Below are 15,949 nucleotides of genomic sequence, written 5' to 3'. Positions count from 1 at the left end.
AGCGCTGCTGTGCCTAAGAACCAGCCTCGCAGAGCCGCTAGCATGGCTGTAGACTCTTATTCTTGTTAAAACAATGATGACCTATTGTCCAGACCCCAGTGAAGAGCAAACCTTTATGTGTGGGTGTTCATTGCTGACTAAAGTTAATTTCTCCTTCCAACATAATAGAACTACAATTACCACAATGATTGCCACATCCTACCTCATCTTAAAACCCATCAACACACATCAGACTTACGGAGGTCATTACAGGATTGTACAGACTGTCCATCTCAGCATCCTGCTCGGTCCCAGCAGAAGTTGGCAGGAGGACCACACCTACTTTCTTCAAGATTGATCTATAGGATAAATAAAGGATACTATATCTCAGACATATCTAGGTTAATTTAAGGAGCTTGAAGTGATGACGCGTCTTCACACTGTGTTTAGATTAAATTTATTGACCTAAATATGGTGCTGTGAATTAAAGTGATAAATTCAGCATTTGATGTCGGGCAAAAAGGGTGTCTGCAGGCATTATTTGTGGGGGAATACTCTATGTTTACTTCTATGCTTTTATGTAGGTTTGTATGTGTAGGACTATACCTTATGGAGGAGCTGGTAATGTGGAGGGGACAAACAGTGTATGGGACCCTCAGGTTGTGAGAGAAGAGCACCAGGGGGATGAGAGCACAGTCCACGACGCTCTGACGCACATGCACATACACCAGCAGAGATCCCTGAATTACAGAACAGAAGCAGCTTTAGATAAACTAAAGATCCTTCACATGGTCATTCATTAAGGCAAACAATGGTGGACTGTGCAGGGGTGGCACACGGATTACCAGAGTGTTGCTGTGGCTTCATATTTAATCAATTTTATAATCAAGTTCCACAAGCTTTAGATAGTATCAGGAAAATAGAATGTCAAGAAAGTACATTGATGATTTAAAACCAGGAGGGATACAAAACTGGACAACCTTATGATTTTTTTTACACTTAAATAGTTAAGATGCAGGCAGAGATTAAGGTTATACGTAGGGAGTATGTTTAAGTGAGAGCATACCAAGGTCCACAACAGCTCTATTATTCTGTACCGTATGTGGCCCTTTATCTTTTGAGGAGCATTTGTTTCATTACTGCGCAAACGTGAAAACGAAGAGCTGCAATTGCAAACTCAATTGTAAAGCCAGTGAAGTCAAAGCAGACAAATAAAACCTGATTGCACTTTTGTGGATTTGATCGTGTCGCGACAGTAAAAAAGTTATAAGGTCCCAAATCTATGATTCCGTGATAAAAACATGTTTATTAGTTTTTTTGTTCATCATCTTTTGTCTTTCTGGCAAACCTATCCTAAAAATCTCAAAAGACTTGGTTACTGGTTTATCAGTTTATAATGACATTTTTTTTTCAATAATTCTTTTTAATCAGTACACAGTAAATAAAATAGATAGATGAAGACGTAAGTTATGGTGAGACTGTCACATAGAAAAGTCCTTCGTTATACTAATTTATGTGTGAAATAAATGTGAGATTACAAAGTGAAAATATAGATCGGATTATACATTTGAGGGGAAATTGAGACAAACTGGATAAATCAAGAAGTAAACCCATTTTTTACAAGATCCCCTATCTACAGGTTTAAAAAATGCATTTGGATGAATTAAAAATAATCCAGAAGGCAGGACACTACTCACATGGTGTAAGAAGCCCTGAATATGCGTTGACAACCAGCTGACAACCATTGAAAACCATTAGCATCGCTCGAATAGTGCCCTGATGGTTTCACCATTATTTAAGTAATAGACTGCTTTTAAGTGAGATGTAAACTGAAATGACATAGTTCATTGGATTCATTAATGCCCATTTTCAACCTCTGCAACAGCAGCCTGACTTATTCACTTATATTTATTTAGTCAACCATGTAATTAGAATTGTTAAGTCTTCAGTAAAAACAGACAATAAGTACAACAAGGCAAGAAAGAGCAACTTTAAAGTTTTAGGTATTTTTTTAAAGACTTTCAAAAGCAGTTACATATTTGGATGTGAAAAATATTCTTTTTTTTAACCTTGAAATGTTTGGTAGTGGATGTGTTAACAGAGGGCTGTAGCTGTTTACCATCTCATTTGATGGCTGAGCACATCCTAAGATTCATAATATCGGTTTTGTAAAGACAAAGTGTGCTTTCCATGTTTTGCAGGAACATTTGATACCCTTTGGGGTAGCACTTTAGGGTAGCACATTTAATCATCTGTGAATTAAAACGTTAGATTTCATCTGCATATGTGTGTGTGTGTGTGTGTGTGTGTGTGTGTGTGTGTGTGTGTGTTAGATACTTGCACCTCTTGTGAGGCTCTGTGCAAAGCCGGCAGATGGTTGAGGTTAACTTGAATACTACCAAACATGGAAGAAAGCATCTTCAGCATCACCCAGCTCAGGAATCTAGCCAGGAGAGGATAGTGGGTGAAGAGATGCACAGAAAAAAAGGGGAGAAAAAGTGAATGACTGGAGATACGGAGGAGAGAGGGACAATGTGCACATGGTAATAATAGACAGATAGTGGTGAGGAAAGAAGAAATGCCTGCCAATAACGTGATGTCGAGCAAAAGGGAGCTTTAGCAAAGAAAGTGAGGATGGACTAAAGTGTGACAACATGTAAATGAGATAGATGGGAGTGAGACAACATGGGGAGAAAAGGGATAAGGAAGAGAAAGAAACTGATGACATAGGGAAGAAAGAAAGCGGAAAGCAATTAAGAGGGTGTGTGAGGGTGACAACTGTAGATAGAGATGATGACAGAAGCTGTAAATGAGGAAGGCGAGAGGAGAAATGTGACAGTACAGGGTAGATTTTGTAGAGAGATTATTAAGACTAAAAGAAGGCCTAAAACGTTTCTTTAAAAAAGGCACAAGTTTTCACACCATTTTTTTAGACTATAGGCTCTTAAGACCTGACAGAGTGAACCACCCCCTTCGCCCATCGACACACACGCACACACACCGTAAGAGGCCAGGCGATATGCAGGTGTTAATGAGGGGGAGGAATGGTGAGAGGTGGTTGAGCTGCCCTCGGCTGTCTCCCCCCTCAGGTGCTTTATGCTCTGCTTTGAGCGCCTCCTTCACCCTGAAACACATGGTCACAGGACAGCAGGGTTAACACATCACAAAGTCTCTTTTGTGCTACATGCAGACAAACACCCACCTTCTTGTAAGACAACAACAGTAAAGAGGTTACATAAAGGTTAAACTCAATTACACCGAAGGAGAGAAAACAACAGCTACAAACTAAAAACTCTGCGACAGAGATAAGGGAAGTGACTTGGGAACAGTCCCAAGTTATCCCATTTTCTTTCACTCTGCACAGACCCCACAATGGATTCTCTGTATCTTTGTTTGTGTCTTATCGCCTCTCCTTTCTCTTTCCCTCTCTCCAGAACTGCAGGGCCCGTTTCACTTTCTCTATCTCTGCCTATCATTTATTTACTCTCCTCTGGCATCGCTACTCCTCTCCTCCACCTTCTTCTCTCTCCTGTCAGGTACCTGTTGCTCTGACAGACTCTCTCCAGTCTGTTGCTAACAGGACTCGAGTAAACCTTGCACCCACTCACAAACAGAGCGCAGCACACCCTCCGCACCAGCCACCCTCGATACCTACAGAACAAAACACACAATGCAGAGGCAGAAAATGTGCATGGGTGAGTGCGTTGGGACTGGAACATTTTGTATGTTGTTTGCCTGAATACTGTAGATATTATCAATACCTGGTGTGTGTCTCATTGACACTCAGCAGGTTGTGAAAACCAAGTGAAGAGTTTTGTCCAAGCTTCTTGCGCTACACCATGACAGAAAAACACAGGTAAAGATCAACCCAGATCAAATTCATCGTATAAAAAGCTGAAAAATGCTATTTTAATGGGGGCAACTACTCACCAGACTGTCTGGGGTGCACTGGTGGCAGCACTGGCCAACAGTCGGTCTGAACTTGCCTAGACACGGAGGCACAGTCTTTAGCTTTTTCTTGATCTTCAATTCCCATGACAACTGAGAAGGTAAAAAAAACACAAGTGAATTACAAAAACAAAGTGTCACATACACAGGGATTAAAGTGTTTGTGTATTATTTTGTCCACCCCAATTATATCAGTGAAGGTAGGCTTCTTTTTTTTCTCCTTCTTTTAAAGATTATTTTTTTGGGGCATTTTTAGGCCTTTATTTTCACAGGACAGATGAAGACATGAAAGGGGAGAGAGAGAGAGGGGGAATGACATGCAGCAAAGGGCCGCAGGTCGGAGCCAAACCCGCGGCCGCTGCGTCGAGGAGTAAACCTCTATATATGTGCGCCTGCACTACCAACTGAGCTAACCCGGCCACACAGTGAAGGTACGCTTAATAACAAACACCTCTTTGTAAACTACATCATCCAGCCATAAAGTGAAATTTATTTTGGGATTAGTGCGTGTGTCCATATCATACCAGTCTCATGGCAGTTCGTGAAATGTTTACGTAATTGAATCTACTGATTCGTAAACAGGACACGATTATGTCGTTTTTTTACGTGTGGTGATTACGAATTTTAATGTAATGTATTTAAAAGGGAAGCATATTTCGTGATCACAACACGACAACGGTAGGGAGTAGTATGAAAAGCAGAAAATCCGCATAGGGAGGTCGGTCGGGGGTGGTGGATGAGTCAAACAATACAGGACTTTCACCCCGGAGACCGGGGATCGCGTCCGGCGTGTTGCAGTTCCTTTTCCGCGTTATTCTCTTCCTAACCACAACCGTCCCGTTGTTGTCGGCGTGTCCTGCGTGTTACGGTTCCTTTCCCAGTTTTTCCTTTTCCTAACCTCAACCGTCCCGTTGTTGTGGCATTTCATGTCCCCGTTGTTGCGTGCCACAGAGACCGCGGCTCGTGTCCCTGCACCAGGGGATCGCGTCCCCGTGTGGCAGTCCGTCCTGCTGTTGTCGCCGGCGTGTGGTGTTTAATTTCCCCGTTGTTGCGTCCCCCAGAGCAGCCCAGTGTCGCAACTTGACAATGGTGATTTGTTTGATTTATTTTAGTACCGTTCATACACCTAGGTTACACGTAAGCCTACAACTATCAGATTTGGTTGCTCGGTAATAGTACATGTTGGTATAATTGATAAAGCTAAAGTTCTCAACATTCCATAGTAACGTTATGTCTTTATAACATTGAGCCAAAAGCATGATATAGCTCGGTAGCAAGGCCAACATAAAATGTTACTTCAAAAGAGAGTTTTAGCCACCAACGTAAATTCATATATTGATGTAATACCACATCTTGTAATGTATTTCATAAATAAAATGGACATATTCAGGTTTGGTTTTGAATTCTTTCAAATCCCGCACTTCTTTGACTGACTAAGGTTGACTCACTTTTCACCCATGCTTTATCACTGTCCCTTTTAGCTTTTTTTTTTTGTTCTTTGGTCAATTCTTTATTTTTTCTCTTTGCTGATCCTGCCCCAGAATCAGCCATAACCACAAAATATAACGTCAAAAATAAAATTCTCTAAAGAAAAATCTACTCCTGCTTTCTTTTGACTGTAGATTTTTCTTTAGAGGATTTTATTTTTGACATTATATGTTGTGGTTATGGCTGATTCTGGGGCACTACTCACTGGCTCTTCCGGTCTGGGTGATGTAGATTGTTTCATCTTATTACCAGGGGAATTTGAGCTGTTTTTTGTTTTGTTTTTACATGTAAACAAGTGCCTGTAAAAGTCTAATTAAGTTAACTGTTTTTCCATAGCTGAACAGTTGCCCATTTGTAAAATTAAGACAAATGTGCCTATTCTTTCACTGCACCATTACGTAGTCCTTGAGCTCATACAAAAATAAGCCATGCTTCCAAAATAAGGTCAGGGGTAGAATCTGATTACTGACCTGCTGCATTTATACACGGATGCACAGTAGCCAGGTTACTACAGTGTTCTCCATTCTCTACCTGTGTAACCCGATATCTCCCAGTAACCTGGTCTCCTGTGTGCATGCACGCACGTACTGCAAGCTGACAAACAAAATGGCACAATACGGTCAACGAGCTACATCTGATTTTACCAGTTCTTCAGAAATATCAGCACTGGTTAATTTAAAAAGAGAGAAAGAAATAGCCAGTTTAAATGATTTTATTCTTTGCCCTAGATTTCAAGTTTGATTCAAGATTTTGAATTTGTTATGATTTCTGTGTTATTGTGATTGGGTTGACTTTGAATCCATCAGAGCATGTAACTTTCAGTGCTGTAAATATTAATACAGGGCCCATATGAGACCCACTATCAGGCAATCAGTGCACATCAGGCATAAACAGCTTATGCACTGAAGCACAGGCCAGACTGTGAACTGTATACTAATTAGACTTAAGGTCTCTGAAGCTGGTCAGTTGTACAAATATTTGTTTTAGGAAACGATACCCAATAATTATCATGCAGTGTGCGTGGGCTGTTACTGTGCCTGGAATTAAGTGTTACTGTAGTTAGGGTTCAGACTGATTACAATGTTTAGGTGAAATGAGCTAATGAATCTCCTAAAATCAATGACACTTTATCCTGTTTGAATGATGATGGATTTCAGAATACAGAGCAGCACCTTGCCAAGAAAAGGTCAAATTAAAGACAAAACATTACAGTAATGACAAAGCTTGCATTGAACTATCAATAATTTAAATGGCCATACTAGTTCAAAGGTATAAAGAAAAGGATAGAGGGTGTTGTATGATGTATAGATGTAAAACCCCTTGAGGGTAATTTGTGGTATTAGAATATATAAATAAAATTGACTTGAAGTATAAACAGTGAATGAAAGTGTGTAGGCAATACATACACAGACATGAGACTGGTATCAATCTTTATTTTTAGCAAATACGCATATTTCCCAAAATGTCCAAGTAGTCCCTTAAAAATGTTCTTCATTCTCTGCTGGATCAGTATGACTCACTAATACATTACATCCTGTGATTTGGTAAACATCAAACAGAACGAAGCTCATGTGGTCATGCATGTTTTCTGGTGATTGTTAAGAACAAAGAGTTTGAGATTGGTGCACATGGAGTAAAGTGGGAGATGACAGCGGGACAGAGTCATGCAGGCAGTGTTCTTACAGCAAGTCGATTTTGTTGAATTGGTGGGAGGACCATGTTGCTGTTTATCCCGTCATTCTTCTCCTGCACCATGGTGAGCTCCCTGCAGACTTCTACTCAGAGACCTACCAAAGAAAGACTGGGGGAAAAGAGTGCCATGTTAAAACAGTTAATTGTTACATTGTGTTGAGTAATAAGGATTGTTTGTCAGCACATGAGAATGTGTGTGGGCAGTCATTTTTAGGAGCTTCACAATACGAGACCAATTTTGTGATATTTCAGAGGGCAGTCCATCGCTCCGAATTGAGAAAATAAACACACATCCACTTGCACACAGAATCTGTGTGACATAAAATATATTTTGTCCTCTGGTCCTTGGCAGGGGAGAGTAGGCAGCACTCACCGATCTATCACCCTGTGCCCACAGCTACAATTTCACCCATCTAACCAGCACTTCATCCCCCCCACCATCACAAATTCTCTTAAATTCTTAACCTTCCCTTCATTCTTTTCAGTTAAGGGAAAGTAGCTAGTAGTGCGTGTTTCCTTGTGTTGGTTTCCCCCATTGTTTCCTCTTATTGGACTTTACTTTAAAAGTGTTGTGCTTACTTAAGCAGAGATGTTCACAAGTCATTTTTTGGAAGTCCAAGTCAAGTCTCAAGTCTTTGAGGGGCAAGTTCAAGTCAAGTCTCTGGCCATCTGATCTGTCCCTAACACTGTATTGTTAAATCTTATGAATTCAAAGCATGTCCTGTAGCTACCATCCAGACAGTACAGTATCAAAATCAGTTGTAGGATAACTTTACGGGGTCTACTTAACACATCCCTCGGACCTGGTGAAATATTAACCTAAGTCTGTCACATCATATGTATACAACTATAATATACAATTTGCCTGTTCCCACCGTTAGCACAACACTTTGCAATGGTTAGCTTGTTACCTGTGACAATATATATGCTAAATGTAACGTCTCTTTAACAGTCTGTCGAAGAGGAAATCAAGAGAATAGTGGCAGCGCCACGCCAGTTACAGAACAACAATTACGCACAATTAGCAGTTTGAACTCACTGATGTGATTCCATCTATATTTATAAGTGTTAGTACGCTCAGTGAAACTGAGTCCAGCGCATAGGGAGATCCGACTCAGAGGAGGAGAGGTTAGTGAGGCCAGCGTCTCCACGGCAGGTGACAGTGCGCACGGATCCGCTGCGCCACGCATGGATGAAATAATGAAATAGTAAATAGGACTACAGTAACAGAAATATGTGCAGAATTAAGGCAGTCAAGACGACCAAGTGTTTGGTGGACCGGGTACACCTTGTTCACTTAATAGCCTACAAATCATCCGCAGGATCAACGCGTCACATGAGTTTGCCCACCCAACACATCGTTTGTTCCTGGGGAGATGGATCCGTGCGTCCCCGCCTCCTGTGTGCCATGGATGTCTGAGCCTCAGCAACTACTAACTATAAAGATACAATTAGCTTGTGCCCAGCATTAGTACAACACTTTGTGATGGTTAGCTTGTTACCTGTGACAATATACCCTTTACCCAATAGACCCTTTAGTTTTATTTAAGGCTTTATTTCTACTAAAAAAGGATGAAGACGTAGCCTTCTGTCATCCTGTGGCACAAACTCTCTTCTAATAAATCTTTCTGTGGTTACACCCATCAGATTCAGGAGTCTTATTAGGTTCAATTTATTCTACATCTCTGTGTCCCACTCTGTTGATCTGTTGATTAACTTTGCTAATTAAAACTTAAGCCTTCCCCAATTTCAACTGGATCAAATTCCCACATTCATTACCTACTCTGGTAGGAACAAAGACATCGATAAGAGGTTCCCAGGGCTGCTGGGATGCTTCGCAGGTGCAGAGGATGATGGAGAAGACGAGGTAGCAAAATGGGTAGTAAAGGGTGTGAAACTGTAAATTAAACAGAGAAAGACTCTAATTGGGTTATACAGTATAAGCCACTCCAGAGAAAATACAAGACCACATGGAAACAGCTAGAGACAGCAGTATGCCAAGGCCACAAAAAACAGTTGTATTTTCCTCACACAGTCTTACCTGTATTAAAACATATGATTTCACACACTGACATGACAAACATGACACGTATTCAAATCTAAGCCACACGTTCCTCCTCACATTCATGCTTGCTTTAGTTCATCCTCTCCTCAGAAGTTAATTGATCAATTATATTCTTTAATTAATATGCTGTAGTTTGCTAATGTGATAGCCCAAGACTAAGTGGGCACATAATGAGAAAGGAGTAAAAGTCAGAAGCCATTATGAGCTGCCAGGTCAGATTAAATTGGAATTAATTTGAGAGCAGCAGTAGAAGTGATGGTGGTTGGTGCATTCAAGTCTATTCCCAAAACTGCTCAGTGATTAGGCTTTACATTCACTTAGGGTCTATTTAAAAAAATCAGACCAGATATCTTTTTCAATATACATTTAGGCAACTCAGCCCACACACACACACACACACACACACACACACACACACACAGAGCACTGTTTTCCCCCCAAATCTGTGATGTACTGCTACAAAAAAAATGTAATCTGACTTTTCTCATGCAAGCCCAAATACCAGATGGTGGGTGAGTTTCTATTAAATGCAAAGAACATGAAGACTGTAGAGAGACCTCAAGGTCACACACAACAACAACAAAAGCTGCACGGCTGAAGTCACTATGGCAGTACGTAAGTTTATGGCACACATGTCAATGGAGGAATGACTTTTAAACAACTTAGATTACTAAAGAGCAGCACTGCCATGGTTAAACTGACAAGAAACCATGTAAAAAGTTGTTGTATGCTGACAAAGTGAGTATTATACACTTAAGACTGGCTTATACATCACATACAGCAAATTCAATTAACCCTCAGGGGTCTAAGCCATTTTTTCCAATCTTTGGTTCACCTGATCTCATTGTGTAATAATGCTTAACCTCAACCCTGTGATACACAATCAAGTTATAGACATTGTCCCAGGACAACCTGGGCTATCATGACATGTATGCTGCAGGGATGTCACATGGATGTATAAATTGTTACATGACTATAAAGACAAAAGAAAAAACTGAATGGAAATTGTATCTTGCAGAAATGTATTGAAATCGCACTGAGCGAGCTGCTTTTCTCCTGACATCACTTTCTCACCATTTCCCTGTCAATAAGTCCCAAAAAAAAACCCCACAGTAAAATGATAACCTTTCATATATATAAAAATGACAGTAATAGTTGTGGATTTATCATTCTGGAATTATTGTGCAAAGTCTGCAAAAAGACACTGAAGTTCCAGGCCGGATTACAAAGATTTTGGAAGGGACACAGAAGCCCTCTTTGGAAAGGCCCTGATTTCAACGCTAGCTTGAAGCAATACGGAGGTATTGAACATTACGTAACATGATTTATGGATTCATTATTATGGATTTATTGTACAAAGACACTGTAATTCCAGGCTAGATGAAGCAACTTCAACAGCCACATGAATTGCAAATCATGGTCTGTATTTCACTCTGTGTCAACAAGGACACATTAGCTACACGTTACCTAGCTACAGCTTTAAAGTAAACTATCTTAAAGTTAAAAATATAGAATGACAATTTATTGGAAAAACGCACCTGGAGCCGCTGCAACACCTCCTGAAAAATAACTTGTTTACCGATCCAGTTTGTTCTGTGTGCAATTTTGTGGAGAAGAATCAGCCAAATCTCTCTCGAAATAGTCCTTGCCATGTTGAACAAAAGTCAGCAAGTCGCCCTTTCTCAGCTGCAACTAGTCAATTAGCTAGATTCCATTCATCTCCATGTCCGAGTGTTTACAAACAGGACAGGGACTAATAAAGCAGTGTTGTTAAGATGTCTGCATCAGCAGCTACAGTACAGAGTAATTGGTGGAAACTAGATACAAGAGATATCGCAATAAAAGCGATTAACATTAATGTGAAGCAATAAAAGATATTAACATTAATGTTAGGCAAATCATCATGACAATGATAAATTACCAGAAAACCGGTAAAAACATCAATATTTACAGCCCTAGACACAAACAAAAAAGGGCTTCTTTGTTAACAGGTGTTGTTTGACTTAATCATAAATCCTGAATATCCCCACAAATCAAATCTACGAGTGGTTGACGACCTTTTTTTTTGACAACAACCATTCACTTAGTTACATTATGTGGTGTGAAAACATGTATATCCAACCTGTGACGACAATAACTGTGACAAATGTTTGCTGTAGGCAGAAAAATTCTCCTCACGCTTAAAATACATTTTCAATATGAGCATCACTTGAGCATTGTTAACAGCGCATCTTTGAGATGCGTATAAGCCTTTTTCAAACAAATAGGGAGCGAGGATCCTGCACGGCAGGCAGATAAATAGTGCCACAGGGACATCAATGTGAAGGGCTTTTATTCTCCAAGTAAACCAGGCTATTCAAAAAGAATGTTAATATGGTATGCACATGGAAGCATCAACTGTCCCCGTTTCATTACACACACACACACACACACACACACACACACACACACAGTGTGTCTCACTAGCTTTGTGGGGACTCGTCATTGACATAATCCATTCCCTAGCCCCTTACCCTAACCTTAACCATCACAACTAAATGCCTAACCTTAACCCTTTCCCTCACCCTAACCATAACCTAATTCTAACCCTAAAACCAAGTCTTAACCCTCAAACAGCCCTTTAAAGTTGTGGGGTCCAGCATTCTGACCCCACAAGTATACTGTATTCCCGGTTTTTGGACCCCACGAATGTAGTTAAACAAGAACACACACACACAATTTGTGACTCAGTAGCTGTGTGTCATGGAGCCACAGAGTATCATTGATTTCCCTGAACAAAAGGATTTTTTTACATTTACTCTCTTTATCTTTATGCAACATTCTGACAGCCAACATTCAAATTAAAAGATGTTCACACTGTTACAGAACTATGACTCATTTTACTATCTACGACTAGCTAATTCATGTTATTTATTTTTTATCTAGAATATCAAATCCTTGAGTGTAAGCAGGTAAACCTACTACCAGTTGTGCTGAGAGTGAAATGAGCTGAAACTCAATCATATGTATGATATCATCAAGGGAATGGCCCCAGGTTACTTGATGTGCCATATAGATGGTAGATGGTATAGAGGGTACATCATGTAACATAGTACCTTCTAGGGGTGTGACGAGACACCCAGCTCACAAGACGGGACACGAGATTGGGTTCATGAGATCGAGACGAGATTTTAACACTATTTTAAAGAAAACTGCAATGAAGAAATAAGACTGGAAAAATAGTCCTTTATTCAATCAAGAGTCACAAAATGAAAAACAAGCACTGAAAGGTTTTGCCACAAACTCAAATTGGCTGGCTTCTCTCCTGTATAATTAACAGTTACACCGTTACTTATTCCATATGTACAGTGGAAAGATAGTCTCTTCACTCAGAGAACCAAGGTCACAACGTACCCAAGCTGAGACCAGTTGTTTTGTACTTGAATTTGTCATTGTACAGTAGACAGAGAGAAATAAAGCTTATTTTACTATTGTTTCACAGTGAATACGATCTAAAGCACAAAAAAATTACCATCAACCACTCAACAGATGATGTTTGTGAAGATCAATGCTCTTTTCTCCTCTAAATTGTATTAATTGCAGCAGTAAACAAGGAAGTAGGCTACTCTAGTATCTATTTATAACCATTATAGGACGAAGGGAGAACATTTCTCTTTGTTTAATGTCATTAAAAGTAAAGTCAGGTTTTGCTGTCTGCTTCCCGACTCATTTTAAAAAAGACAGGAAGAGAGTGGTCTGTGCGAGACAGCGTCACAGTGAACTGCACGCTACAGACGCGTGTGTGCCTCGGCCAAGAGAGAGGGGGAGAGAGAGGGAGAGAGAGGGAGAGAGCGGCGGTGCCCTAACATTCCAACGCTGGGGAATTATCTCCCACTTTGTTCAAACAGATTCAGAGTAGAGGGGTGCAGGGCTCCAAACTAACTTTTTTACTAGGAGCACTGTAGCCCCTATCTGAAAATGTTAGGGGTACAGGCAGAAAATGTAGGGGCGCACGATTTAAATTGAAAAATCTGCAACGCATTTCTTTCACATTTTCCCCATTTTTACTGTATTACTGATAAAGGCTTTGGTAATAACACAGAAACTACAAGGTGCTGTTTATTTTAGTTCACAGGCACATTAATTGAATGGTGCTTAACAAATGCACATTCAGAAATGTAAACAAAGTATTATTACCGCCATTACAGTGCAAAAACCAGGCCCCAGGCATACAGCACCTTGCTTTACTTTTCACCTTTTCTCTAACTGGGAATGTTGTGATTGGCAGTGCAGAAGAAGTACTCAAAACTATTAATAGTAAAACTAAACTATTACTTTTTTAATCTGACAATTGCTCAATTCATCAATTCATTTTTTGCAAGAAAAAAAGTACCATCGTAACGTCCCGAAATGTCTTGTTTCATTTCACAGTTAACAGATGTTTAACTTACAATCGCAAAAAAACAAAGAAAATTGGAAAATATTCAAAAGCTAGAACTTGTGAATTTCTGCACTCTTTGCTTAATTGACTAATCAATTAATAGACTAATCATTTCATGTCTGTGATGATCTTGTTGTCCGACTCAATCCTGGCTCAGTTCAGGCAGACACTCAGTCTATTGATGAGGTCTATAATTCAATAACGGACTAGTTAGTAGAGCTGGGCAATATATCGATATCGTGATATGAGACTAGATATTGTTTTAGATTTTGGATATCGTAATATGGCATAAGTGGTGTCTTTTCCTGGTTTTAAAGACTGCATTACAGTAAAGTGATGTCATTTTCTGAACTTACCAGACTGTTGTAGCTGTTCTATTATTTGCCTTTACCCACCAAGTCATTATATCCACATTACTGATGATTATTTATCAAAAATCTCATTGTGTAAATATTTTGTGAAAGCACCAATAGTCAACACTACAATATCGTTGTGGTATCAATATTGAGGTATTTGGTCAAAAATATCGTGATATTTGATTTTCTCCACATCGCCCAGCCCTACTAATTAGTCAAACATATGGCCAGTAAAATGCTTCACTGGAATTTTATAATATAATAGAGTTCAAGAAAGGTGTGATAGATGTGGCAGATGATAAAACTATGATGTACAATTGAATGAATGGATGCTATAAGGGCCATCCATGTGTGTGTGTGTGTGTGTGTGTGTGTCTCTTGACTACAGATATATAATGGGAGTCAGAGTGGTATGTAATTATCTCTATTTGTATTCATTGTCAAGAGGAGTTATAGTGATGATGTACAACAACAAAAAAGTTGACAGCAATTTAACTTTAAATTAGACCAGAAACAGACAGCCTCTTCATACAGACAAAAACACAGACCTGCACAAGGCACAGACACACCATATACAAGCTGGATTTATCTTGGTGAAATAGGAACTACTTTTCAAAGAGCAAGGTCAAGTGGTTAAAGTTGTAAGTGAAATTATGAGGTGTTCAAGGCTAGGAGATCCCAGTTAAACGAGCAGCAAAGATGAAGCCTAAAGCCTCCTACACATGATCCGCAGCAAAACCGCAAGTTAGGGCGCAGAGCAGAGAGGGAAAGCTCAGTGCAGGTATACGTCATCATTGCTTCTGGAATTAGTTGCGCCTTGAAAGGTCAGTGGCAACAAGGTCAAAGTTGAAATAATTTGAACTTTGAGTGCAGTGCTCGGCGACAATTCCGAGCGGTGCGCGACGCCAACGATAGCACTCCGCTCTCCCCATAGGAAAACAATGGAACGGCCAGCGCAGAGTGGTTTTGTGGCTGCTTAAGACTACAGAATAAAGTAGAAAGATATATGAGCTGAAGGGTGAGTAAGACAGATAATATAGGTTCAAATCATTGGGAAGCATATGAATGTTTTAGTGTCCTTATGCAGCATATAGACTCAAAGGATCCATAAAGAATTATGTAATATATCACTACTTGGGGTACTGCAACGAAAAAATCCCCTCTGGCCCAAAAATCATTTTCCCCATAGATCTCCATTATAAAAGACACGTCTGTCAAACTGTTGACAGGACACCTCCAACTGCCAACAAGGTCAATTATTACTCTTTGCATAGTGGATTTTGAATCCATGGAATATCTATATTTGTATAAACTTTCCCCCAGCCTAGAAAAGCAATTTTTATTTGCATGAAATCATGTCAATGTAAAATCTATAGGTTGAGCATGAAAGCATGGGCAGAGTCAGCAGGAGAAACACTAATATAAAAACAATGTGCAGTGGGTTGCACAATGCAGAAAATAAAAAAGAAAAGCTGGTAGCTAGAAAACACATGGCAATATTCATTCAAGTGAAAAAATACATCTTTCTCCTAACTGAACTTCACAAAATGAATCAATGGAGTGCTCCTTTAAATGTGTAAACGTTTAAGAAAGAAAAAATATGATAAATATGAAATCAATATTCAGCATTAAGTTAGTCAGACAGGGTGGGTAAAATTGATTGGGAAATCCATAAATACAACTACTGACTACATTATCATGACAACTGGGCAACTCCATCTGCTGAGGAAGAGGGTGTGATATGGTCGAAGGCATCACAACAGCTACTGAGTGGACCTTGTGGTGAGATCTATTTTGTCAACTGCTATTTTCGAGGTCGAGAATGAAGATTCAACCTCAATTTCTAAATCCTTAAAGTGAAAAGCGCAGAAAAACTGGGAACTGAAACCTTCTCACGACAACTGGGCAACTCAATCTGCTGAAGAACATATTGTGATTCAACAAAAAGCTCCAGAGCTAATTGTGGCATTATACTAACAGCTAAAAGTACAGGCCTTCACA

The 15,949-nt window shown here is 39.8% G+C and overlaps 1 protein-coding gene across 1 annotated transcript in view; it reads right to left on the bottom strand.

Moving 5' to 3' along the window:
* Positions 1 to 7,170, bottom strand: part of gpat2 (glycerol-3-phosphate acyltransferase 2, mitochondrial) — a 30,192-nt gene extending 23,022 nt beyond the window's left edge. Inside the window, exons 1-8 of the mRNA XM_078249763.1 lie at positions 7,099 to 7,170; positions 3,910 to 4,020; positions 3,741 to 3,811; positions 3,520 to 3,630; positions 2,981 to 3,103; positions 2,323 to 2,422; positions 586 to 719; positions 239 to 338 (exon numbers count right to left, since the gene is read on the bottom strand). Coding sequence (XP_078105889.1) covers positions 239 to 338; positions 586 to 719; positions 2,323 to 2,422; positions 2,981 to 3,103; positions 3,520 to 3,630; positions 3,741 to 3,811; positions 3,910 to 4,020; positions 7,099 to 7,170 — 822 coding nt within the window. The remainder of the gene's footprint in view (positions 1 to 238; positions 339 to 585; positions 720 to 2,322; positions 2,423 to 2,980; positions 3,104 to 3,519; positions 3,631 to 3,740; positions 3,812 to 3,909; positions 4,021 to 7,098) is intronic.
* Between the last annotated feature and the right edge of the window lie 8,779 nt (positions 7,171 to 15,949).

Source organism: Sander vitreus, chromosome 5 (assembly GCF_031162955.1).
Source record: "Sander vitreus isolate 19-12246 chromosome 5, sanVit1, whole genome shotgun sequence".
NCBI classification, from domain to species: Eukaryota; Metazoa; Chordata; class Actinopteri; order Perciformes; family Percidae; genus Sander; species Sander vitreus.
This window is presented reverse-complemented; position numbering and strand designations above follow the sequence as displayed.